This window comes from Pelecanus crispus, chromosome 7, assembly GCF_030463565.1.
Source record: "Pelecanus crispus isolate bPelCri1 chromosome 7, bPelCri1.pri, whole genome shotgun sequence".
Taxonomy (NCBI): Eukaryota; Metazoa; Chordata; class Aves; order Pelecaniformes; family Pelecanidae; genus Pelecanus; species Pelecanus crispus.
This window is the reverse complement of record NC_134649.1, coordinates 45,483,036-45,509,261: the sequence shown is the minus strand read 5'-3', so window position 1 is coordinate 45,509,261 and position 26,226 is coordinate 45,483,036. Positions and strand designations below refer to the sequence as shown.

General features: G+C 48.2%; 1 protein-coding gene across 1 annotated transcript in view; it reads left to right on the top strand.

Annotated features, from left to right (window-relative positions):
- The first annotated feature begins 250 nt into the window (after window positions 1-250).
- Window positions 251-26,226, top strand: part of FRMD4B (FERM domain containing 4B) — an 84,880-nt gene continuing 58,904 nt past the window's right edge. Inside the window, exons 1-4 of the mRNA XM_075713749.1 lie at window positions 251-412; window positions 21,947-22,012; window positions 22,774-22,868; window positions 25,242-25,334. Of these exons, the coding sequence (XP_075569864.1) occupies window positions 251-412; window positions 21,947-22,012; window positions 22,774-22,868; window positions 25,242-25,334 (416 nt within the window). The remainder of the gene's footprint in view (window positions 413-21,946; window positions 22,013-22,773; window positions 22,869-25,241; window positions 25,335-26,226) is intronic.

Below are 26,226 nucleotides of genomic sequence, written 5' to 3'. Positions count from 1 at the left end.
TAGGGCTGAGCTACTGCAGCCGCTGGCTCGGCTTCAGGCGCCGCTGGCCGGGGCATGCCTGGGAATCTGCCCAGGAAGCGCCGTGAAAGAGGAGTTTGTTTTAAGGCTTGACCCTGGCTCTGTGCAACACCCCTGGCCTCCACCTGCCGTATAAAGCCGGGCTGCCATCGTGCCAGGCGTTTGAGCGAGGGAGCGAGAGCCAGCAGGAGCCAGCCGGGACGGGGATTCTGTTTTGCCGGCGGAGCGGCTCATGGCTTCGGTGTTCATGTGCGGGGTGGAGGATCTGCTGTTCAGCGGGAGCCGCTTCGTGTGGACGGTGACGGTGGCGGCGCTGAGGAGGTGGTATGCCGCCCGGCTGCGGGCTTGCCGGCAAGCCCTGCGAGCATGGTGTGGTCTCCGGGACGTCTACCAGGTAAAAACCCCCTGGTACTCACTTCAAGCTCTGTTAAAGCATCGTGCTGCCCGACGGACACGTGCTCGCTCACCTGTCCGGTTCCTCAGTGCGCACAGCCCAGGTGAGGCGGCTGGGACGGGGTGAGGCGAAGAGCATCGTGCTGGAGCCGTGGCGCACGCAGCCCCGCTGTGAAGACACCCGGCGGGTTTCTAATCTGAGAGTCTGCGCTGATGTCCAATATTGCTTTCAGGCAGCCAGTGCTGTACATCTGCCTTGAATTCAGGGTTTAGGGGAGATATTTGCGATGTGAAATGTGTTTTATCAGCCAGTTTATCTAACACGGTGTCGGCAGCCAGCTGCCCCCCGTATCGCAGCCCCTCGGGAGCCCCTTACGCTGCTGTCGCCATCCTCACGCCCAGGATCTGGGAGACGTAGCTCAGCTCTCAGCCTGCGCTGCCATCGGGTACTCGGAGCACGATGCTGCCGTGGGAGAGACTGGCTGCAGTTTTTCCTGCTGTTTTGTGTCTGTGCTGCTGAATAGTGGCAGACTGTAATGTGATATACGTTGCATTGCAAAGGGATTGCTATTTGGGGGGCGGGGGGGGCTGCAATGAGTCCTGAAAAAAACTATTGGGAGGCTTCCCTTCCTGCAGGCAAAAAATACAGCATCGTACTTGCAGTTACTGTGGTATCCAGTTGCAGTTAGGGTGGTGTCACTCTTTTTGGAGTCTGTTTTTGCTGGCAGTTACTTATTTTTGTGTGTCTGTATTTATTTTTGTCTCACGTAAACTTGTGATGTGTGCCTGGTCACTGTGTCAAGTGTGCCTGTTTGCTAGATTATGTTGAATATTTCAAAGCTGCTTCTCCTGTCTCTGTGGTGTTTTGCAATACAGAGAATGACACAGCTCTCCAGAACCATGAGGATGTAACTTCCATGGGAAAGTCCTGCTGAGAGGACATCTGTGCCTATTTAATCCCAAAGGGATCTGTTGCTGTTTAGCTTTAAGGTATGCTCAGGAGTGGGAGAACAGCTTTACAGTGATAAAATTGCTTCCAAGTGCTCAAATGCATCTTGTACAGATGATGGATGTAAACACTTTGATATATGTAACCCGTGTGACACTTGAGGAATATGGATTGTGTGTAGTTAGGGAACGCAGGAGTATGGGCATCGTTGCTCCCCATCTGCCCACCATTACTGACCTGAAGAAATGTGGGATGCAGCCCTGGCTCCCTTCTTTCTCTATAAATAAAATCCAGCTACACCTGTACTGTGTGGGTGTTATTTTTGGAGTCTGCTCACGTAAAGAGTGTGGAGCTCGGACTGCCTTCGCTCCCTGCTGCGTCCCCATGGAGGCAAACCCCATCCCTCCAGGGTTGGAATAATGGCTTGGTGAGGACCAGCTCTGACAACAGCTGTATTCAGCCTGTTCAGCTGCAATTCTTTTGATGGTTGGCTGGAAGTGAAAAGAGATTTTTTTTTTTCTTTTCCAAAACAAAGCATGACTGTACCTCTTTCCAAACTTACTGTCTCCTAGTGGCTGCTGGTAGATTAATCTGTTGTCTTTATGAAAAGCGTCACTGACTTGTGCCTGTGTCCTAAAGTGGGGATGTGAACATGGGTAAAATGAGGAGATGGGTCCTTGCATCGTCCTTCCAGGTGGCCTGTGAACCACGGGGGTGGATGGGGAGCACCCCTTCCCTGCTCCCCTCTGCCTGCAGCTTGTCACAGCCACGAGGAGAGCACAGCCAGACTGCTGGGGACATGCAGTGACCTGTTGCCCTGTGTTCACTGCGCCGAGGGTTGGACTGTGCCTTATCCCTGCGAGATGAAACTGGGCAGAAACAAGGCCACTCTTGCATTTTAATGTCAGGAATTTCCTAGTGGTAATTTAGGGTGTATTAAAGAGAGGTGGCTGAAATGGCCTGGAGCTCTTCCTTGGGTTGCGTAACACATTGCTTTTTTGGCTGAGGTCTTGGCTCTTCGCTGTGAAAACCACTGGCGGTGTCCCAGCTGAGTAGTGGGTGCAGGACTGAGCACACAGCATTAAATGTCACCAGTCTGTTTGGATGTTGGAGCCCTGTAAGAGGCTGAATCAAATACTGGTTTTCTTTTCCTTCCTGCCAGGGATGCTATTTGTCTTAACTTTTTGCTAGAATAAGTCCTGTAGTTAGTGCAGCCACATGAAAGCACATTTTTGCCTTGTTCTTACTCACATTGGCATGTGGACAGGTGCTTAACAAAGTCCTTTCCCACCTTGGCTTCCTCAAGAATGTTCATATTTCTGTAATGCCTTCACGTTTGTATTCCAGGTGTGAAAGGTACCACAGGTTGTATATAGAGGCTCTTTTGACTGAACTTAACGCTTTTGCCCTCTCTGAGGACTCCCTGGGCTGTGCACAGTGTAACAAACCCAGCAACAAGTCAGAACTTTGTCAGGGAGCTACGTGCAAGGGACACGCAGGGAAGGGTGAGGTGACAGGCACTTGTGCTGCTGGTCAGCCCTGGCGCCTTCAGTTTGCTCTGATCTGTATTTGGACTTCATGTTGTTTTGTGGGTCAGTGGCTATTTTGGGGTGAGTTGGACACTGCTAGCAGGTTTGTGTGCGTTTGGTTTCTTTTTAATCATCAGTACATTATTGTGGTGAAAGGAAAGCCAGAAGCATTTCTTCTCCCTGGGCTGCTAAGTTTGTTATTGTGGTGGGAGAGTCGAGAGACCTGAGCTTGAGTCCCAGCACGGAGAAGCCACCAACACCTTCATGCCTCTATGCAGGGCGCTCACCCATGTCCTTTGAAGCTGGCAGGTGCAGAGGCTGTCACGCGGGCTGAGCTGTCTGGCCAGGGGAGGCCAAAATCCTCTCTGCCAGCATAAAGCCTTTACCTGCCTTAGCAGCTTTAAGTAGAGGGAAAAAAAAATCAAACCAAGAACAAACCAGCCTTTGTCACTTATCTTCTCTTTAGCCTTCTTATTTCTAGCATAGATGTGTAGGAAACACCTTCCAAGGTCTTACTGGCTGTTTTTTCACCCTGTCATCGGTGCAGGGACTTCAGCCCCAGCCCAGCAAGTCAAGCTCAGGCGCTTTCCCAAGCTGGTCTCTGCTCCAAGGTGCTTGCCATCATCTGCCAGAGGAGAAGGCATGTCCTATTTGCCCAGAGCCTATTCATCTGGAGGAGTTTGTGAGCCAAAGTGCTTATGGAATGTCCCATTTCACTCTGAAATAACCTCTGAACCTGTATGAGGGGAGGAGGGTGGTACAGTGTGTGAATTTATCCTCTCCGTGAGCGCTTGGGTTGTATGCCAGGGAACATTGTCTTGTCCGTGGTGGAGAGCATCTGAAAGCCTGTCCTAGAAAAAACAGAGACTTGCAGAGACAGCTGATGGAAGAGCTGGCCCAGATCGTTAACTGCAGCAAGCCAATATGAGCTATTGGGGCTATTAGGGTTTGGAAAATATCCTAGGTGAGAATTTGGCATAGCAGCTTTCATCCAAGGGTACCCATTTCCTACAAGGGAAAGGAGCGAGGGCTGTATTTTGTCGCAGAGGTTCGGCACGTAGCACTGGCCTGCCAGCCAGGCTTTGGGGTCTTCCCAGAGGCCCCCCTGATGTCCACAGTGGGACAGTGCGGCACTTCTGGGTGTCCTGATACTACTTAAGGAAATAAAGCTTTTGGCAGGGCTCTCCACATGCTGGTTTTATAGGCCACCTGTCTTAGATTTAATTATAGAGTAATAAAACAAAGTGAAATTTTTATATAAATGAGGTTAATAAGCAGCTGCAAAACCAAAAACTTTCAGGAGCAGCATCTATCCTGTGTTTAGCTACTTGTGCTACCACTGGCCTGACTTTCCTTGGTATGTCAACACTACCATGTTCTGGTGCACGTCTTCCCCTGAGGTATGAATATCAATTTTTTCCTACAAATCCCATGGCACAGTCATTCTTCACTAGCCCCCATGCTTTAAGCATGAAAGAAACGTTGCATCAAAGTCTAATTGATAATGCCAGTAATCTTATAAATTAAAGACTGATCAAGTGAATGCTTTCGTTTTCAGGGTTAAAACATGTCAGTCTGCTTGATGCAAAGGTGAAAAGAGAAACCAGGCAAACTGTCCCCACATTCCCTTGCAGAATACGATGACACATTGTGATTAGTATCTGCTGGGCATGAAAGTGGGTATGGGAGCATGTCTGCGATTAAGCTATTCAGTTACACTGGTAATTTGGCTAACAATCTCTGTTGTAACAGTGTAAATTGAATTCATGTGGCTTTTTGGACAAAGTGCTTTTTAACCTCTGAAAGGTCATTTCCTTTGTGTGAAGTGAAAAAAAAAAAAAATTGCTGATGAAGCACAACAAATAAGCTTTGTACATGTGTCCATCCCATACGTACCTGGGGTGGAGGAGCGAGAGAGGAAGCGGTTGACTTCTGTTTCCTATGGTGCTAACGTAGTTGGTTTGGATAGTGAGGACCATGTTTCCTCTGCTACCACACCTTAACTTTTAATTATAAAAAATGCTGACAACAAATTGGAGATGCCATGTTTTTTTCTTTCTCTTTTCACAATGATGACAAGTGGTGCTGGAGTGGTGAGGGTGAGCACGAAGGGCGAGCGCGGTGTTGTCAGGGCAGAGCTTTCCTTCCTCCGCACCAGACAGACCCCAGGAGCAATGCTCAGAGGAGGCATCTCGGGCATGCTTATGGGTCAGGGCTTTCCAGAGCGAGCCTGAAGACCTTTTTAGAGGATGCTGAATATGTGCGCCTTCAAAGATTTAAACTTGCGCACTGGGGATTACCGGTTGCTCTGGAAAAGCTTTGCTCTGACTGCTTTCATCCAGCTGTTTTTCTTTTTGAAGGGATCTGATCCTGTGACACTGCTCACACATCACCTGCAGAGCTTTGGCTCTGCTTGAAACCCCCATCATGTCCAAACACTGCACGTGGAGGCTTCCCCACGGCTGGGGCTTTGGGGGAGCCTCTTGCAGAGCTGAGAACAGGACTGGCTCCAGGCACTGCCTCCTGACAGCTTAGAGTTAAACTTGGCTTTACACACTTCCAACAGCAGCTTTCCAAAGCTCTCTGCCAGACGTGTCTCCATTTGAGCTCATGATACAGCGTTTTCTGTTTGAGAGAGTTTATTCAAACAAAAATATGATTCTTGTACCACTCCTCCCTCTTCCCTAGCAGACATGCTTCACAACCAGACTGTGAACTTCATCTCATTTCCTTCAGGGTGTCACGGTGCCAGTTTCAAACAGTGCCTTCTATTCACTACCTGCTTTGGCCTGTATAAATATTTTTTTCGATCTGATGCAGTTCACAAAATATGTTAGATTTCAAATGTCGCTGGCGCCATTTTTCAGAACCAGGCTCCTACGCAAAGGTATTGCTGTGTGAACTTCCCTGCATAAATCTCCATTTTGGTCTTGTGCAGAGGGGCTGGCCAGCTTGCTCTGACCAGACAAGAGGCTTATGAAAAGGCAAATTAAGTGTTTCAGGCACATGCTGGTTTTTCCATACTTCTTTTTTTTGTCTTTTTGAGTGTTTAGCTTTCTGTCACTTCTTTTGCTAGTGCTGTCACTGCAGTTCTTTGCAATCTTGGATGGACTGTCCATGTGCTTCAAATACCACTGTGCTATCTTTGTCTCCTCATTTTCTAAAAATCAGGCCACCCTTGTACAGTCTGCATTGCTCTTAAAACCTCTGAGTCATAATTAGCGATTAGTAATTCTACTAATCTTCTGTACAGATGGACACCAGTTCATTCTCAGAGACTGCAAAGAGGATAAAGCTATCAGCGCTGGAATATATTAGCTTAAATACCCTCCCACACACACATACACATGTACACTTTTCCCCACTAATTGGTCTGCCATTCATTTAAACATGCATCAACTCTGCATGTTGGGGAAGGAGAGGTGGGGAGAATAAGGGTCATCAAAATGCTGAGAGTAGCCTGAATGTGCTGTTTAGCCATTAAAAGCCATCACTGACTATCCAAAGCAGCATTAGGTTTGACTGTGATGTTGCCATGGTTGGTTTTCCAGCTGATGCAGAATAGGTGCTGTCCCGGTGATGGGTGCCCCAGTGTTCATCTTCCTGCTCACCACCGGGTGCAAATGTGCAGTGCCAGCAGAGCTGGGAGTGCTGATGGAGAAGTTATGCATACAGCACTTACACAGCACGGCCGCTGCTAATTATGTGCTGTTTTCTGAGCACCCTGGTTTTACCTTGTGTTGGTTCGGTGGTGTCTAGGTAGGGTGATGTGGACTGGGCAGAGGGTTCATGGTGTGGAGAAGTACATGCTTGTTGGTATCTCGTGCAGGCAGGTTGTTGGCTTCCTAGAGGAAGGCGAAGGACTGGATGATGGGAGTGAAGAAGCTGGAAGAGCAGGAGAGGGCAGCGCAAGAATTACATAGCATGAAAAGTACAGGCTGTGCAAGTAAGGAAGGAGAGAGAAGAGACCAGGGAATAAAAAAAACTATCATTCTGACCCCATTCAGGTATATGTCAAAAACCCCAATGCTCTAAACTAGAGCGTAAACTTGCAAGAAAGTGTGGGAAAAGAAACGGGTAGCGGGGGGAAAAAAGCAGCAGGAGTGCAATAGGAGAGGAAAACTGAGGTTGTAGGTAGACAGGAAAAGAAAATGAGGGGAGCAGCCTCTCCAGAAAGGTGGCTGCCCTAGGCAAAGAAGTTCCCATCATGCTGAGTGTAGAGTTTCTTGGCTGACGCTGGGCTGGATGTGTCTGGTTGTCACAGTTGTTTTGGGAGAGCAAGGATGTTGGTGTAGATGAAGCCCACTGGGAATCTGGTTGGGCAGGCGTACTTAGCAGGCGTGCAAGTTGGTGTTTGCTAAGCCGTGGTGAAAGTGGGAGTAATTCCTCTCTAATATCAGGCATGTTGCGTCTGCTCACCTCATTCAGAGAGGCTGGGGTGTGCTGCATTCGCTGTTGGGTTACGTACCCTTTGGTGGGGAATTGCAGTGCTGCCATCCCCGAACCCCAGCTCAGAGCTCTTCTGGTGGCCTCTGAATTGTGGAGACCTTCCCCCTGCTCAACTCTTGCTGCTCTAACAGCTTCCCACTGCTGGAACACCTTACAAGTATGCTGTATTTCTCTTAAACTCTAATTTTTCTTCTTGTTTAGAAAAATTATGAGTGTCCAGAGTAGGCCTGAATTACACAGCCCAGATCTGTATTTGTTTGGAAGCCCTGGCTCCTCTGAGGAGCTGTGCTCTTCCCCTTCTACAGCTATTCCTGTCCCTGTGGTTATCCCAGCAGGGCAGGAGCTGGCACCACCCAGGTAACCTTCACGTCATTTCTCTAAGGAAAAATGACTCACTGTCTATTTTCTGTCTTATTTTGGGGCTTTGGAGTCTGTTTTGGAGACAAAACACAAGTTTCTTACTTTGAAATACTCTCCCAAAACCATCTCAGCTGCCACTCCTTAGGTCACTGGTGCAGTCTGGACCAGCTGGCTGGACCTGCCCTGGTATCCTCCTGCCTGATGTGGGGCCAGCTCATGGTTTTTTCATGAAACCTGTGATACTGAGCGTTATGTGGAGAGCTTGTGTAGCCTCATGACTATGAGAATATTGGCTTTTACAAAGCAACTTTGGGGGGGGGGGGTGCGGAATCTCTTTGTCTGCAGCTATTTAAAAGGTGGATATTTGATCAAAGCTTGTCCCTCTGCATTAAACAAGGAGGGCAAGGCACCTCTGGCACCTCACTGCGTCCTGGGTGTCTGGGGTAGCCGGGGTGAGCTGCCCTCGGGAGGTGTCTGGATTGCTGGTAATTTATGGAGGCAGCCCCAGTGCCTGGCCCAGGCGAGGGGAGCGGGGCTGACTCGTGCTGTCTGGTCGTGTGGACCAGGCAGCCCTGCTTCTCTTGCTAGCAGTGTCAGCTACGCTGTGCTCTGCAGCTTAATGCAGCCCGTTGTTGGCCTCAGACGCTTGGTACACAGAGCCTCCTGTTTGGGGGAGTTTAGCAGGACTGAGAGGGCTCAGTACCTCTAAGAAGTGGGAGCTGTGTGTCTCTGATCGGGTGTTGCTCTCAAAAGTTTGACCCTGAGGTTTTTGCTTCCCATTCTGATAAAAGCAAACTAGTTTGTTCCAGGTGTTGAACCTAACTTTTTCTATTAAAATAGATCTATGGATTATAAAAAAAATGGGGTTGGAAAAGCTTTGATAGTTTGTCCTCTCTTCGTAGTCACTGCTCGGTTGTGGGGAGCATAAATAACCAAAGGAGAGCACCCAGCTAAAGGGAAGAGGCTGTTCTCTCTCCCAGGCGAGGTTGTCTTGGTGCGTGGCCAGAGCTCCTACCCGCTCTGCCAGCGTGTCGTGATGTTCCCCCAGCCTGCATCTTCCAGCCCATATTGGATGCAGTGGTCCTGGGCTGTGTTGTTCCCTTGGCATCAGTCTTCCTACCATAATTTATGTGGCCAGAGGATGTGAGTCAGTGGAGTATTTTAAAAGCTTGGGTACCCATACTCATGTCATGTAGAAGGGAATTAATAATGCTGAGCTGTGTTTGTGAAGGAGGAACGGGCCTGTATTTTAGATTTTGGAATAACTGCATGTGTAAATTTGAGACCTTGTGCCTCTTGTGTACCTGCCTGGAGGTCAGGTTGGGGATCTGGAAGGTTGCAGCCTCCTGGATTTGGGTGCACAGTTCTCTGGTTTTCTGTTCTTTCTGCTTTCAGTGAAAGCAGTCCTGTATAGTCATCTGACTGACACTACTTTTGGAGGAGAGCTTAGGTTTTGTGCCTTTGTGTGATACCTGTGCTTTGCCTGACACAGTTAGCGTTGCTGTGTCAAAGCCCAGAGGTGTGTGAAGCTTTGTGGGTTGATGCACCAGAAGGGAACAAACTGGGGAGATGAAGTATAATCTGGTGTTTTGCACACAGAAGACAGTCCTGCAAAGGGAGCGGTGGAACAGCAGGTAGATGATTTACTCCTGCACCTCTGCCAGCAACAAACTGCACTCCTGGAGACCAACCCTGACCCCAGAACAACTTCAGATTGACGCCCAAGGGTATAAACTCTGCGTTCCCGGTTCCCTTGCCAGTGTGCAGTAGCCCACGTCGGAGGCAGCGGACCAAAGTGTGCTTTGGAAAGGAGCTGGGGAAATCCAGTGAAACGCTGTACCCGGGGGTACCTGTCACAGCTGGGGAACTATGGAGATGAGCGTATGATATGAGGGCAGGAGTGCTGAGAAGACAAACTCTGGTTATTTTTGTTTACCCACATTCCTTCAGGTGGGCGGATGAGCCTCCCTGCTGCTGCAGGGCGAAGCCCCTGCTCCCAGGGGTTGCAAGTGGAGGCTGCGGCTTGAAGTTTTCCCACTGTGCCAAGTTTTAGCCTAAAGGTCCCTTCTGTCCCCTGGGTGGGGATGTGCGGGGGAGGAAGAGCCGGAGGCGACGGCAGCTCCCGGCAAGCACAGAGCTGTTGGCGTGGGGGTCCTCGGCCAGCTGCTGCGGGGCTGGCAGGGACCTGTGTTCCCACGGCAAAGTGTCTCACTGCCCCGGGGCTGGCACCTTGTGCTACGCCTTCGGTCAGTAACTGCTGGGTTTTTTACTTGGTTTTGTTTCCTAATAAAGGGGTTAATGTTACAAAAGAAAAAAAAAAATTGTAATGTTTTCCCAGCTTGCCTGCATTTTTAACAATCATGTTTCAACCTCTTGTTGTCCCCTGACTCACGCTGGAAGGGCTTTTGTTACTGAATCTGTAATCAAAGCAACAAATGCGAAGGTCACTTCCTTGAGATTATGTGGCAACGGAAGAAGTCCGGGTTCGTGTCTCCCTTCTTCCCCCAGCTTGAATGTACAGAAAATGTGAAGGCTTAGTACATGCACGCTGTTGAGTACTTCTTGGGTTTCTTCAGCAGGGTGTGTGGCTTGGAGGTAAGAGGCTATATTTTAATTTCTGATGCTTAGCAGCAACAGATACTGTTCTTTAGTGCTGTGGCATGGTGCCCCAACTTAAACATTGTGCAGACCTCGGAGATGTGAGTGCGGGAGGGCAGGCAGCCAGAAAGTAGCACAGAGCAAAGTGAGTTTGCTTTGGGGTACTTCGGTAGTGCAGGCTGAAACCTTTTTGCTTGCTCTTTTCTTTGCCCTGAAAGATCAGTCCATAAAAATTTCTTTGCATCTTTTGCACTCTGTTGTGGAGATAAGGGGCTGGCTGTTTACTCTCAGTATTTACAGCTGCTTTTTCCTGCCTTTGTAAGTGCTGCCTCGGCTGCTTTAGGAAAGTACTAAATCCAAGCTTGATTCTGGTAACTTTGCAGCTGGAGAGCAGGTCTGTAATTTCTGATGATAGAGAAAACCCATTTTCAGAGATTACCCCTATAGGCTGCTCTGAGATATGATTTAAACTGAACAAAGCACAGATTCATAAGTCCTGAGAAAAGGCGGTCAGTGCCTGGTACAGTAGCTCCTTTCAGCATGTAACTGTTAAATGTCTCATCAGTAAGGTCCCCACCCCTCTTGCACAAAAAAAACACCTCATGAAGAGGTTGGCACTGGAGATGCAGCAGTGCACATGGAACTTGTTAACGGCTGTTGAGAAAGAGCCTTTGATCCGAAGTGCTTGTTTTGCTTTAAAAGTGGAGTGGGGAGCAGTCCAAATCTGTCAACCCCCCTCTCCGAGTGCCTGGCAAGGTGCTGGTGGCTTGGCAGGCTGGGTCCTTGCTGCAGAAATGCTGCTCAGTGCCCGTTGCAGCCAATACCCCCTATTTTGACTCTTCCAAAGAGCTTGGGATTTCACACTTTGCTTGTCTTATTTGCTTGCTCTGTAACTCTTGAAAAAAATGCGAAGAAGTTAAAAGCAATTCAGATGGACTTGTGATATATCCCATCTTTTTTTCTAAATTATTTTTCATCGCCTGGTTGCCTAATGTCTGTTCAATGCTGGTATCTGGGTTTCCCAAGGGGCTGCTGTCAAGCATGAGAACAGCTGGAAAAGTCCAAGGGGAGCATGGGGCCAGGATGGGGGATGAGCCGGGTGCAAGGACCCTGATGGGGCAGGGGGGAAGAGATGCAAGACGCCCTTGGAGGACGTGGTGCCGCCTGGAGAGGATGGCAGATATTTGGTCAAGGCTTGCTCTGCCGATGTCTCCTGCCTCAGGTGCCTTCCCTCAAAAACCCAACCCAGGAGTGAACAGGGAGGTGGTGGAGAAGCAAGAAGTGCAGTGGAGGGGGCAGAGGAGCAGCCTGTGAGAAGCCATCAGAGAGATGGGGGAGGGCTTCAGGGCTGGGGAGAGGCGAAGAGGCACCAAGGGCAGGGTGCAGGTCTCTGGGAATGGAAAACCCCTTGCTAAGGGGTTTTTTTAGTCTTCTGTAACAGGGAAAGCTGAGTTTCTCTTTTGAGTGGGTTAGGGATGGCTTCTGGGGTGGGGTAAAACACAGGAAAAATTATTAGAAGCTCTGCACAGGATATCTCCGGAGATTTGTGTTGTAGAGACTGAAGCAAAGAAGCAGGAGCTTAACTGATTTGCCTCCAGCCTCCTGGTTGAGGAGCGAAGGTGAGAAGAGGTCGCAGGAGGGCAGATGTGTCCTGCCCCATGGTGGGTACCGCTCGTTCAAGGGCAGAGGATGCTGCTGCCTCCACGCAGTGCCCTTTCCAGGGCTGACACCGCGGTTGCTCTGTTGGGTAGTGTCAGGGAAGCTCTCTGATCCCACAGGATCTTTTTTTGCCCCCCGAGTTCCCAGTAGATTGCACTGGAACAAACCATCACCATGGGCTCGTGTGCGGTAATGACCCGACTGCAGTGCCTCAGTGCTGTCGGTGATAAGCGTGTCTTCACCAGACACTAATTTATTAGTTGTGTTCTGCCAAGGAAAGCAGATGTTGGATGAAGTATTTCATTGACTTGATATTTGTGGCAGATTTGCACTGATTGTTTCCTATTAATTTTCCTGATTGTTAGGATTAGCTGTAGAGTTGCCTGTCTGTTCTTTTCTTGCCTTTATTTTAAATACATTGCAAAGTGGTAGGAATGGTAACATCGGCACCTGTGGAATGACATGACCTGTTTGAGAAACACTTTGGTTTTGAGTATGAGACACCTTTTAATATAAGGAGAATACTGATGCAACAAGGGGGCTGTTCCTTCAAGAAGATGGCTAACCTCTCCTCCTCTGTCAGAGGGACCCAGCATCTACTGATAACGCTGCTGGCAAGATCCCGTGGCCTTTGGCAGTGTCAGGAGAGGTCAGATGCTGCCTGGATGCCACTTGTCAGCTGAAAAGCATGAGGCCAGCAGAGCCAGCAAAGGCTCTTCTGCAGCAGTACATCCCTCTGCCTCGTGGCGCAGGAACCGACGCTGCCTGCGTGCTTGTAGCACGCTCGTGCAGAGTTTGTGCGTGGGTGAACAACCCCTGCACCCCCGCGTGGGAAGGAGCAGCGGCAGAGATGTGAAACCATCGTGGGTAGCATCAGGAAAGGCAGCCACGCTGCAAAATTTCCTTGTGGGGAGGAGAGGGGTTGGTGTTTTATATTGCATGTTCCTGGTAGAGACCAAGAAGGAGCAACTCTTCTGTTTGTATTTTCCTCTTGGCAAAGGGCTTTATCTCCTGGCTGGGATACTGTATTTATCATTTTGAGAAAGACTGAATTCATTTGTTCCCTGGGTTTTCATTTATCACTGTTCTCTGGTTTTATTTTTTTTATTGCAGCGTGCTCATTGTTATTTCTGAGCATTGCATGTGAGCATTTTGGGAGAGGAAGATGATGAGATTGAGCCCCATGACCTGCTCCAGTGAGTGGGATGTTTCTAATGACCACAAGAGGCTGTGCCTGTTGTCCTGTACAAATCAGCAAACCGTCAATAAAGCAAGTGAAAGAGTCCCTTAGATTCGCCACCCCCTGCAATGAGAAATAGAATAAATGGGGGAAGAGGAGAATTGCATGGAAAGTGCATTGGCACTTGGCCCTGAAAAGCCACAGCGCTTGCAGTGAGGGAGAGTGCTTGGGCTGCTGCTTTGCCAGATTTTTTTACGGGCTGAGCTGGTGAGGCTTACATGCAAGTCAGTTGATGCTCTGCAGAAGCCAGTTTTTTTCATTCTCTCTTCAGTTCATGTGGCTATTTTAGGAAGGTGCCATGCAACCCAGAGAGCCTCTCAGCCCCTACTTCCAGGCAGTGTGTTTCATCTCTAACTCTTTGCCAAACTTCAGCAGAGCCAACATTTCTATGGAAAGCATCATCAAAGGGGCGTTTGTACCAGCTTGCGCTTATGTAAGTGTTCTCCAGCCTGTCAGGGTGGGCTCTGCAGCCTTTGGGAAGGGCGGGGGTGGCGCTTGGAGTCACCCTGGTGAGGCGAGATGGGTCCTGCAAGGTTGCTTGCCACAGCATGAAGGGTGAGAGATGTAGCCAGCCGCTTCAGTGCACTGCTGGCTATTTAACATTAAGCAGATACTGGCTTCTGTTAAGGTTAATAGCAAGATAACAAACGATTTAAGGCAAAATCCTGGACTTACTAAAGTTAAGGGCAAAATTAATCGACTGCATTGGAGCCAGCACTTTAGCCAAAGGTTTCTTTATGACTTGAAGATTAGGAAGGAGAGGCAGTATGTCTGGAAATATGGTCTGCCCCTTGTAAAGCTGCTGGAAGCTCTGCTGTCACCTTCGAAGGGATCACATCAAGTTTATTGCATCTGTGTGAGCCAGGCTGAGGTGCTGCAGCGGGGAAGCCACTGGCTGCCCCAGGCTGGCATGTGCAGAGACCGGAGGGAAACCTGAGTTTTCAGACCCAGAGCCAACCTTTGTGTTTAGCAGGAGGTATTGCTGAGTCCAGGAGACTTCACTGAGGGGAGGGTGACCAGGCAGAGGAGGCATCACTTGGGGGCTCTTGCACTGCACCCCTTGCTGGCAAAGGAGGTGCTGGAGAGGCGCACAGTGGGATTGGGGGTTCATTGCCCTTCCCCAGATCTACACCCCTGTGAGGGTGGAGTGCTTCCAACCCCCCCAGTCCATCTGTGTGCCCCTCAAGTGCCTCCCACCATGGGATACTCAGTGACGGGCACCCATGCTGGGTCAGAGAAGACCCGCAGGCTGACAAGATGTGTGCATCAAGGCATTTTTGGAGACCTATGCAGATCCTTTAGACAGCTTCCATAGAAATGCTGGTATAAAACCAAACTCCTGTTTGTTATTTTTCTGCTTATTCCTTAAAGCTTTGAGCGACTCCAAGTGCTGGAACATGACGAAGCTTTGCTCTCCCAACAGACACACCAGGAAACTCTGAGGTCATTTCAAGCATTATAACTTTTTCCCTCTTCCCCCCAGCTGCATGCAGGCCCTTCCTTCCAGAAGGACAGGCAAAGGCTTTTATTTTCCTGGATGTGCCTAGTTAGGGCAGCTCCATATTGCAATACATTCTTGCGTCTTATTTCATATTTTTATTAAGCTGTGCACGTTTACGGGCCAGATGTAAGCCGGCCGGTTGTATCAAAGTCAATGAAGCAGTGCTGATCTAAGGCAGCTGAGGATCCGATCCTAAATGCCTTCAGCACTGAAGACAAAAAACCCCACTTAAATGCCACGGAAAATCTGAAGTCAGTGTAGGGGCTTCAGTATTAAGCTTTGAAATCTCTTACAGGCTTATGAGTTACAGAAGAGGGGTTGGGGGTGGGGGTGGGGAGAAACCACCCTTACAGGAAATTACTGGTGATGCTTTATAGCTGGTTAACTGTACCTTAGGTAGGGATTTTGAGATGAAATTCTTTTTAAGTGCAAGGCTGGTTCTCTGGGCTCCTACACCTGCAAAGCCGTGCTGCTGCCTCTGAGTCACCGGTCAAAAGCAGGATGGCAGGATTTTGGGGCTCCCCCGTGCCGCAGGCTTTGTGGAGGCTGGGTCGGTGTGGCAAAGGGCCAGCATTTCCAAACTGGCCACGTGCATCTTGTAAGCGAGTGGGAATATTGCTCTTCTGCTTTTTGTTATCTGTATGATCTTCTTCAGTGCTCTCACTGAGCCACTGCGATGTGCCTGTTTCAGGAATGAATGATCCAGTTTTTACAATCCGTGTTCTAATGACGCACCACAGCCCAATTTCTTGCTTTTAAAACGACGCACCACAGCCCAATTTCTTGCTTTTAAAACTGCAGGCTTTGTGTGCTGGCCATTTATTTAGTGGAAATGGTGCTTCTTTCTCTCTCATCACTGGATGCAGCAGTGCGTTTTTTTTTTCTTCCTGTAAAATATCTTCTGGACCTTACTCACCTGCCAGTGAAGTTTAATTTTAGGTGGTTACCCTACAAGGAGCTTATGGAAATAACATGCGTGGTTCTGTGCAGCTGGGACCAAATCCCCGGTGCCACACTCGGGTGTTTCCCAGGCAAGAGCCCCTGTGGGTGCTCAGTAACACCTGTGCCTGAGCAAAAGGGTTCATCTTGAGAGAAAGGGAAGAGGGTTCCTATTTCCAAAACATTTCTTGAGGCTTGTGGAGTTTGGGGTATTAATGATGTGGAGCCTTGCTGGACGGGGGGGGGGGGGGTTAAAGCTTACAGCAACGTGTATTTATGTGGATGCAGGACCCTGGCGCAGCCCTCCTGTCCCCGGGCAGGTCACAGTTATCCGTCGGTGCAACACGGTCATGCCAGAAGTGTGTGTGTGTGGGCTGCTGAAGCCCAAATCGTGGCACACCTGTCTGGTTTTGGCTGGGATAGAGTTAATTTTCTTCCTAGTAGGAGGCACAGTGCTGTGGTTTGGATTTAGGGCGAGAATAATGCTGATAACGCACTGATGTTTGAGTTGTTGCGAAGTACTGCTTATGCTAGTCAAGGACTTTTCAGCTTCCCATGCTCTGCCAGGGGCACAAGAAACTGGGAGGAGGCACAGCCAGGACAGTTGATCCAAACTGCCCCAAAGGGCTATTCCATACCATATGGCGTCATGGCCAGTATAGAAACTGGGGGGGGTTGGCTGGGGAGCAGCGATCGCTGCTTGGGAACTGTCTGGGTATCTGTCGGCGGGTGGTGAGCAATTGCATTGTGCATCACTTGCTTTGTGTATTATTATTATTATATTGTTATTATCATTACTATTTTACTTCAACTATTAAACTGTTCTTATCTCAGCCCAGGAGTGTTTCTCACTCTTACTCCTCCAATTCTCTCCCCCATCCCACCGGGGTAGGGGCAGCGAGCAAGCGGCTGCGTGGTGCTGAGCTGCTGGCTGGGGCTAAACCATGACACTCGTCCCGAAGGAGGGCAGCTGGGAGGCATGCACAGACCTCTGAGTATTTTGATGGTAGAAGCAGTTCCCAATTTTGCCTCAATTCTGTGCAGCTTATGTATAATACTTTCTTCTTTGGCCGCAGAGTTGTTAGGGGTTGGAGTTTTTTGCCTTTCCCTAGTAATGAAGACTCCAGACCTTCTTAAAACAAAAAAGGCTTAAAAATAGAAGTCAGTGACAGATACGGCCAGCTATGCCAAGCGATGTCTCTGTAATTTGCCCAGTTCTGGGAGGTGAAATCTGGTCTGGAGGGAGTGCAACACATTTGGGTTTGCTTCTGACACGAACCCTTCACGATTTCCCATTCCTAAGCTATGCTTCAGGAGATACATTATTCTGTCAGCTTTTTTTTAACCTAAGTTTTTTTGAGGTTTCCTGTTTACACCCTGTCTAATTACTTTTTTCTTTTTCTTATTTTTTCTGAATTGGATAACACACATGAACGTCTAAAAATATTGCATGTAACAACTAGCTTCGAGTAGGGAGGATGTTTCGGCCGAAGAGAAATAGCATAAATATCCTGCATGGCTTCTTTCCCCAAATAAACATTCAGGCTCAGGATATCACAGGGAATTGGTTTAAGTAGCCAAGAAGTAGGGTTTTTTTCTCTGCCTTGTTGGTTTTTTCTTTTTAAAGAACTGATGTTTTGGAAAATCTGCCCCAATGACTTGAGGTGAAGAATTTGTCTTACTTTTTGTGTCACAAGTGAGATGGAGGAAAAATGTTTTGTTTTTTTTTTCTCCCAGCTATATAAAACCTTTCTGAACATGTTAACCTGCTATATAGGATCACAATGTCCCCCTATGCTTTAATTTCCACACATGAAGATTCTGAGAATTGTGTGTTTCTTCTGCTTTGTTATCTGCCTTTTTTTTACTGAAGATCTGGGTAAACCAGGTTCTTGCTGAAAGCCCACTGTAAGCTAGGAGGGCTGCAATATGTTGATATTGTTGCATTTCTGCACTGTACAGTGTTTGTCTCCTTTTCATTCCTCTCCATTTTTGAGTTCTTATTGCTTTCTTGTGTGCAGAGCATACGAGTGACTCTGGGAAACAAGAAGAATCCAGCATCCCATATCTCAGTATGGTTTTGCCAAAAATGGGGCTGTGCATTACGTCGCTCTGCTAATTTCCTATTGGGAGTGAGATGAGATACAGGGATACTTCATTAATTTTATGCTGCTGCTACTTTTACTGGATAATAGCTTAAATATTAGCAGGCTTTTAAAAATAACTGCTAAAAAGAGCAACTTGGAGGCATGTTGCAAAAATGTAACAAAACTGTTCATTTGTACAGACAATGCAAAATCAATGAGAAGAAGCTGAAAACACAGATGTGTGTGTATATATATCTCAAGACTGCTCATGCCACCTCTTAACTGAGCCAGACAGCTGTGCTCATCTCATGATGGATTGGTCCAACTACATAGAAAATCAATTGTATTGTTCAGATTAGCAAGACGAATTGAATTAAAGATGAAAATGATCCTCTGACGAGGAGCCCAGCACCGTGAGAGCTGGGGAGTCAAACACGGGTCCCTTCCCAGAGCCCAAGGAAGGAGGCCTGTGAGCGGATGTGCTGCGGGGAAATAAATCACGCCGGTGTCATTGGGGGAGTTGAAAACAAGTCCTTTGCTGCTTTGGCTCCAAGAGCTCAGGGTCTCTGGTCGCTGAGCTGGAGGCACTCTTCCACGACCAAAATTCTTTATATATTCTGTGGTAACTATGGTGGTGAAGTCCTCTTTTTGAAGCTCCCCAGCTCTTCTTCAGGCAAGAGGAGAGGACCAGACCATTGATACCTTGTGACCGTGCTGGCGCGTGTGGCATTGCTGTGCCGCAGTCATGTTGCACCTCTGCGTCACTGCGCTGGGACAATACGGGGCCGGTGGAACGTGATTGATACTCCAAAGTTCGTGAGGTGGTCTTGTGGCTGCAGTAGGCTCTGAAGCTTTTGGTTCTGCCCCCTGTGCAGAAGAGGCTTGCAAAATGTGAGTACTGGCTTGTATATAGGAGCCCCGTCTGCACAGGGGGGCAGCTCCATGCGAGGAGAGAGCTGTCTCCTGGAGATGACCTCTTGGGCAGGTGACATTCCTGATGCAGGATGGGCTTGTGTTGCTCTGTGGTAGTAGCTGGGAGTGATTTGCTTCTGAGTGTGTTTGTAAGGACAGAGTAAGCCAAGAGAAGTGCTCTCTGCCCCATCAGGAATGGGGTGGGGATACTGGGAGTGAGCTCTTGCACAGCTGCAGAAACCAGGGTGCTGGTCACTAAAGCCTTGGGTCTGCAAGAGGAGGATAAGGGCTGATGTTTGGGCTGTCCTAGTTGACACTGCTTTGTTTAGGGATTGGAGCCTGCAAATGCAAAGCTGGTAGTCACCCTGGCAGATTTGTGTTCCTTGCCTGGGCTGTGCTGCCACACAGTCAGTATCCATGAGTATCCATCCTCAGCCCAGGTGGAGAAGGCATCTTAGCAGGGATGTGGCCCTTGGGTGTGTGTGCATGGGCTGGGGTGCAGAGGGGTGCAAGGAGCAAATGGAAAGGGCTCCAGGGCCCCCTTCTTCCTTGAGCTATAGCCAGCAGCAGATATCTCATGGCCCTGGACACTGCTGTTGTGTCCCACCACGCGACAGAGCATTCCTGGGGTGACAGGAGCCCACTGCCACATAGAACTCTGGGGATACAGGCGGGAACTGACAGGTGTCACAGTAATGGCATTTCATGGTGCTTTATTGCTGAGCACCCTGGCACCTTCTGCAACTTCTTGGTTGAGCTTTCCAGTACTCTGGGAAGCAGCTGTATGATTTCTTCTGAGATGAGATTCCTGGAGACTCACGTACTAAATGTTATCTATATCTGTAAGCCAGACTTTTAAGCTACGCCCTTAGGTTTTCTCATCAATAATATTGGGAATATTTATATCTTGCCTATCTTCAGGGGTGTCATGAGGTTTAATTAGTTTACTTTTAAGGTGCTTTGCAATTACCCTGGATAGTCGAATAGAAGCACAGATTACAGTTGGTATTTCTTTTATGTTTTAATCTTCCTGGCAACCTTCCTTTCTCCTCCGCACAAGGCTTTGTGGATGTGTTTGCTATAATAGAAACCTTTTTTACTCAACAATAGACAACAGAGGCAATTAAAAACAGTCAGAAGTGATTAATGTGACTTCACTGGGTGAAAGCTGAAGCAACTAGCAATTAAATAATGGCAACCCTTGTGCTATCTCAGAGCAACAGATGGGAAATGATTTAAAAACACTATTGGATCAGACCCTTCGCAACAGGGGCAGATTGGTAACAGTATGTCAGAGCCAGAAATATGCACCACCTTGAAGGGTGTGCTGATGAAATGATTAATTGATGGTAATGTGACTGACTTATGAGCATGTGATGGCAGACCTTCAGTGCTCAGGAACAAATGGACCCGTGATCAGATTGTAATGGATTTAAGGGCTTCAGGCAGCATGTTTGGCAAGCGGTTAAATCGCAGGGAGCACGCTGGAGGCAGGATGCTGCAGCTTTGCTTCCAAAACCTGAAGGATAAAGCGCTGGAAGTGGTGCCCTGCTGGGAGCATGGGCCTGGGGCTAGCGCAGCTCTGGGCCGACGCCTCCTCGGGGTGCAGTACCGTGGGGTGAGGCCGTGGTTTGCACGGGGTGCATCGCTGCCATCTCCGTGATAGCACAAGGATGCCCAAGAAGTCAATCTTCATCTGGTACTTCTCTACAAATTCATGTTCACAGCAGTAGGAGAAGTGAAAAAGAAGCAGTTTCTTCCAGCCAGACTTGCTCTGCAAATGGCCCTTTTACTAGTGTTGCCGCTTTGACGAGCGATGTGATGATACATGTTTAATTAGCGCCATAAGTTGCCAGCGCTGGTGCCACAGATGCCCTAGCCCCGTTTTCCCGGACGCTAGACAGTTGTGCCCACAGATGCTCATCTCTGACCTGTTTGCAGAGCTCCTCAGGAGGGGGCTCCCTCCCGAGTTTTGGTCAAAATGAGCTCAAGTAGTTGAAACAATAAAGCTTTGTTAATTTGGCTGCTCACGGCTGACTGGTGACAGAAGAGGCTGTATCTCGGCAGCCCTCGCTGTGCGAACAGCCACGTGTTGAAACGGAGGCAGCGCTGGGGGAGGCAGGAGGTCTCTTCGGTTATACTGCCATCGGGTATAAACTGTATTTATTTTTAAGCCTTTATAAGGTTTGGATGTGCAGCATCCCAGGATGGGAGGTGATGAGGGGGTGCTGGTGGCAGTGGAGCTCAGCCCTGCCCTTGTCCCCATCCCTGCGGAGCCAGAGGGATGTGAAAGAAGAAACCACTGTGTGTTGCTGTTTAATCCCTCTGGGACCCCCTATCTAAGCAAACCACCCTCAGCCTCTGCTCAGAGCTCAGAATTTATAGTCTGTGAGAAGCTTGTGCTGTCAGGAAAATGAGTTACTCTGAAGCTGGGAGAATAAATAGAAAAGCCAGGTTTCCTTCAGCAGCTCTTGCCCGGAGAGTGGTGTGAAGCCGGTCTTCACCAAAGCCAGCGAGAGGTCCAGAATTAGAACACATTTTAAATAATGTAAAAGCTTTCGTGGAAATCTATTAGATTTCAAAGGGCAGATATTAAAAGGACATAATGTGCAGCTATTTCTGAATTGCTCTCCTTTTAAAGAGAGAAAGACATGTTGTTTGCCAAAGATAAATGTGACATGAAGTGGGAAGCAAGGTGGTCCAGATATGTTAGAGGTTTCAAAGCTCATCCTGTTCTTAATCATTCAGTTCAAGCACCTGTCTTGACGTGTGCAAGCATCTACGTAAGAAGCCTGTGGAGGCAATGACTTCTAATGAAAAGTTATCCAAGGGAGAGTGTTAATGTACCGGTAGAGACTCCATCTAGACTAGAGATGGAGGACCAGGTCCTCTGTCAAAGGACCAAATTTAGGCTGACCCATCTGCAGAGAGGGTTGGATAGATGGAGATTTCATGAGTCCCTGGTCATTTTTGCTCCTCACCGGAGCAAAAGGTTGTTGCTGCTGTTTGTGGCCATGGCACTAGCTGGGCTGGTTCATCATCAAATTAAATTCTCACAGCACTTAGGTCACTTTGATCTGATCCTGAGTGCTGCTAAGCACCCTTAATTCCAGCTTGAAGATGATGGGAGCTGAGAGTGCTGAGGCAGCTCCCAAGAGAGTCCTTGGAGAAGGACACTCAGCTCCAGTATGGAGTCGATTCCCTTATCAGCGTAGATTAAACACTTGCTACGCGCTGTCCTTGCCCCTGAGCCACACCAGGAAAGCCGTGGATCCTGCCCTTCCTCACGGTGCTGTGTTGCTGTCTTTGCAGATGACAGAGGGCCGGCACTGCCAGGTGCATCTCCTCGATGACAGGAACTTGGAACTGCTGGTTCAGGTACAGACCCCTCTCTTTTGGGCACCGGTAGCACGGTGCCAGATTTCTCTGCTGGTTTTGTTTAGTAGTGCTGTTGGGGCTGATGCAGAAAGTAATGTTTGGAGAAAAGTTGCTAGAGCGACTAACAGAAGTGGAATAAATGGGCATGCTTTCCGGCACCCATACCCCTCCTCAGACCTGAATTAGCAGGAAGGTTTCCCTTGGATGTTGGTGCACAGTGGGCAAAATACCTGCCATCAGTTCTGCATTCAATTTTTTATCTGCTTTCACCAGAATTCATGAAGCGTATTAAACGTACCCCTCGTGGTGGTGTTATTTTGTAAATTAGAAGGGAAGAAAAGTCTGTATTTCTGGGGATGTGTTTTATTCCCGTAACAGAACACAAAGCACAACATCCTCCAGTACACAGTATTTTCTTAATTGAAAAAATCCCTCCTGCTGTAAGTGCAGGAGAGCCTGAGCTACTACCTTTTTTTCCCAGAAAGAGGAAAGCAGCAGTCAGTCCGCAGGCATCAGCTTGATGTTGTGGGTTAAGTACATAACTGCTTCTCCGTGCTCCGCACATCCCGTGGCTCCACGGACACACCATATGCCGTATCCTCCTGCCCTGTGTCTGATGGAGCGACTTCTGTATTTGAGTTGTACAACAGGGTTTTAACTTGGCCACGTGTACTTAACTGTCAATATCTGCAGAGAAGCTTCTTATTATATATGAAAAGCCTGGACTGAAATCAATTAAATTATTATTATTCTCTCAATAGCCCAAACTTTTGTCTCGGGAGTTACTGGATCTGGTGGCCTCACATTTCAACCTGAAAGAAAAGGAGTATTTTGGGATAACGTTTATAGATGATACGTAAGTATGTTCATTTATTTTAAACAGCTGTGTGATTATTGCAGTGTGAAACCTATCCCCAACATGGTGGCAGCTCAGCATGATGGAAAAACGACTTTTGAAGAAGAAAGATTTTCCTACCTTGACCTTGTGCTGCTCGGCTGAGGAAAGGGGAAGGCACAAAACAGAAAATACTTGGAAAATATCTTCTGGGCACAAACCAGAGAATACTTACAAAATACCTTCCTGATGCTTTCACTTTTCATGTTTGTCTCTTAAGGTGAAAAAAATTGATTCGGCAATAATTTCCCATGTGAACACCCTCAGCTTTCCTACTCTGCACTTTTAGCAACAAAAAGCTTTTGCATTTATTTTCAAAATAAATTGCTCTTACTGTTTTACACTTTAATCTCAATGTATTATTGAGTCTTTTAAACCCAAACTTCCCTAGCAGCAGTGAAGTATGAGGTTAGTCGTTCCCATAAACAACTTTCCTCTAGCTTCCCTATTACTTTTAGGTATCCAAGCTATTCTGCAGACTACCAAAACGAGCTGCAAAAGCAGAACATGCTCAAGATGCACAACCTGCCCTTCCCAGCAGCTGGGCTATTGCAAGTGTGCGGTGGGGTTGGGTTGGGGGCAGTTTCTCATCTCTGCTGATGTAAGTGGGGCAGCTCAGGCAGCTGCTGCCTGTCCCCTGCCACCCTCTGCCTGTGGCCGCTGCCCAGCTGGGTGAGATGCTATGGCCAGGCTCCTGAGTGCCATGGGAGACCTGCTTCTGTGGCATTGACCCAGAATGGGCTGGGTTAATTGAAATCTCAGCTGGTGTTCAGGCTCATCTGTCAGCATTGCACTGAAATGCTTCCCTACGTCTGCTGGGTGCAGGACTGAAACCCACAGGCAGGACTCTGCTCCCCAGGGCCGGTGTCTCCAGAAGAGTTGCCTTCAGCTCTGCAAAAAAACTGGAGCAGACCTGCTTAGGGCAGTGGGGAAATGGAGCTGTGCACTAATACAGCCCCTAAATAAACCTCTTCTTGTCTAATGGCAATGATATTAGTCCTTGCTGCTTTTACGGTGTCCTGGATGGAAGCCTTCACCTACAATCACATCGGAGCCGTGTTTGGGGCAGTTCCCATCTGCAGGTGCAGGACTGGCCCTGGGGACAGGGCTGCTGTTTGTGGAGCTGGTAGGAGGTGCTCACTCTGGGACCCTGACCATAGCAGCGTGTTATTTTTACCAGCCACTCTCATCTTGGGCTCTCCCTAGAATATATTTGCTGCATCCTTGTCCTTTCAAGTGTTGGAAAAATACATTTTTACCAGCCACTCTCATCTTGGGCTCTCCCTAGAATATATTTGCTGCATCCTTGTCCTTTCAAGTGTTGGAAAAATACTTTCTTCCAGCTCTTCTATAAATCCCTTGAGGATGCTGTTTGCGCTGGGCTTAGGTTTTTTTCCCCCCAGAAGAGCTGCCATGAAATTCTTCGCGAGGTTTTTGGTTGCTGGCGCTCCCTCACGGTGAGCTTTAAAGCGCTGCCAGGGGATTACCTAAAAGCTGTTGGCTTGCCCAGAAACACCAGTGGGGCTCCAGAGGCTGCCTTGGGCGTATGGGGCTGGGCTGGGTGCTTGGAGGGAGCGTGTGGCCTCTGGAGGGCACCCATGCCCCAGCCTTTCGGGGCAGCCGCAGGCTTGTGTGCTCCCCATCGGCCCCAGGGTCTTGAGGGAGGTTAGTGGGGTTTGGGGGATTTTTGTTTTCTTTCTGGCTTCCCATTTCAAGCAGAGAAGCCGCTGCAGAGAGAAGCGTGTTTTATACACCTGCCTCATTTAATGAGTGTGCCTGTGGTAAACCCCTCTGCTCTGAAATGGGGGTTTATCGCATGCTGGGACTGGGGATCGTGCAGAACTGGGGCAGGGGGGGATACGGCCGTGGAGCTGCGCGGTTCCCCCCGCAGCAGAAGAGATCATAGAACCATAGAATGCTTTGGGTTGGAAGGGACCTTGAGAGATCAGAGCCATTTCTGCTGTAGGCAAATGTCCAGCCTCTGCTACACATTGCATCCCCCCGCTAGACACAAGAAGTCAATGGAAGCATCCCCACCTATAGCAAAGAAGGGTATTTCGATAATATTTAGTTTTTTCTGGGTGCCATGCTATGGCTTTTGCGCTGCAGCTGAAAATACAACCACAAAGAGCGTTCTCTACTGTCCAAAAGTGAATGACATCAAAATCTGAAAGTTAGGAAAAAAGGAAAGAAAATGACGAAATATTTGCCTGTCTCAGAGCTGAATCTCGCTCTTTTTAAAGTAACACTTGGAGTAAACAGGAGCACTGAAAAAACCCTGTTTCTATATTTCCTGTCCCAGTTTTTAACTGCCTCCCCAACCTGTTTCCGCAGAGGTCAGAGTGTCTGGCTGCAGCTGGATCACCGAGTCCTGGACCATGATTTGCCCAAGAAACCGGGCCCGGCAACTTTGTACTTTGCTGTTAGGTGAGTAATTGTTTCCACAAAGAATACATTACCACTTGGGTTTGTTTATCACCAGGGGTTTTTGTTTAAAAGAACTGATTACAGATTTGATATAGGAAAAAAATGTCAAAGCTATTTATTATTATTAGAAGGAGATAAGGTCCTGGATAAGTGCTGCTCTCTTTTGTATTTAACTATGAAATAAAGTAGGTTGGAACCTGCTACTTTTTAAACTGTTACTAGGATACCGTTCCTAGGGTGGGTTTTTTGTTTAAAACCCCATATTTTAAGTATCATCTTTGCCTGACTTGTCTTTAACAGTGCTAAATTTTAATACGGCTTGTTTAAACTTAGTTTTTCTTCTCTTATATTTACTTAAGGGTTGTCTGTACTCAAAAGGGATTGCTGATGGCTTCTTTGCTCACACAGCTTAAGCCAGTCCCCAGGAGAGAATAAAATCCCTGGCAAAGCGATCGTTTTGGCCAATGTAATTGCATTACTTTAGGGCTTTTTCTGGCAAAGCTCTGCTGGTTAAGGGCCTGAAAAAACCCAAGTCCTATGAGACAGAGCTGTGCTGGCAGAAAAGACCAAGCATCATATTCTTAATATTGTTGCAGTTTTTGTTTTCCTTACAGTCTATGAGGAAAACGAGAGCAGACTGACCTCATTTGCTTTTCATATCTTGGTAAATTTATGCCTTGTGTGCTTAATTATTTGAAGCACTTCCAAGGCAGAGCCTCTTGTGTAGTTGGGTCGGTTGGCACCATCACCTCGCCATGTCCTCCGCACCCTGGTCATTGAGGGAACAGTTCAAACAAGTGGCACTTTGTTTTTGCTGAATATGTGCTTATTTGTGATGGAGTTCAGAGCTTCTCTTCCCTTCCCCACTTTTAACAGGAGAATAAAAAAAAAA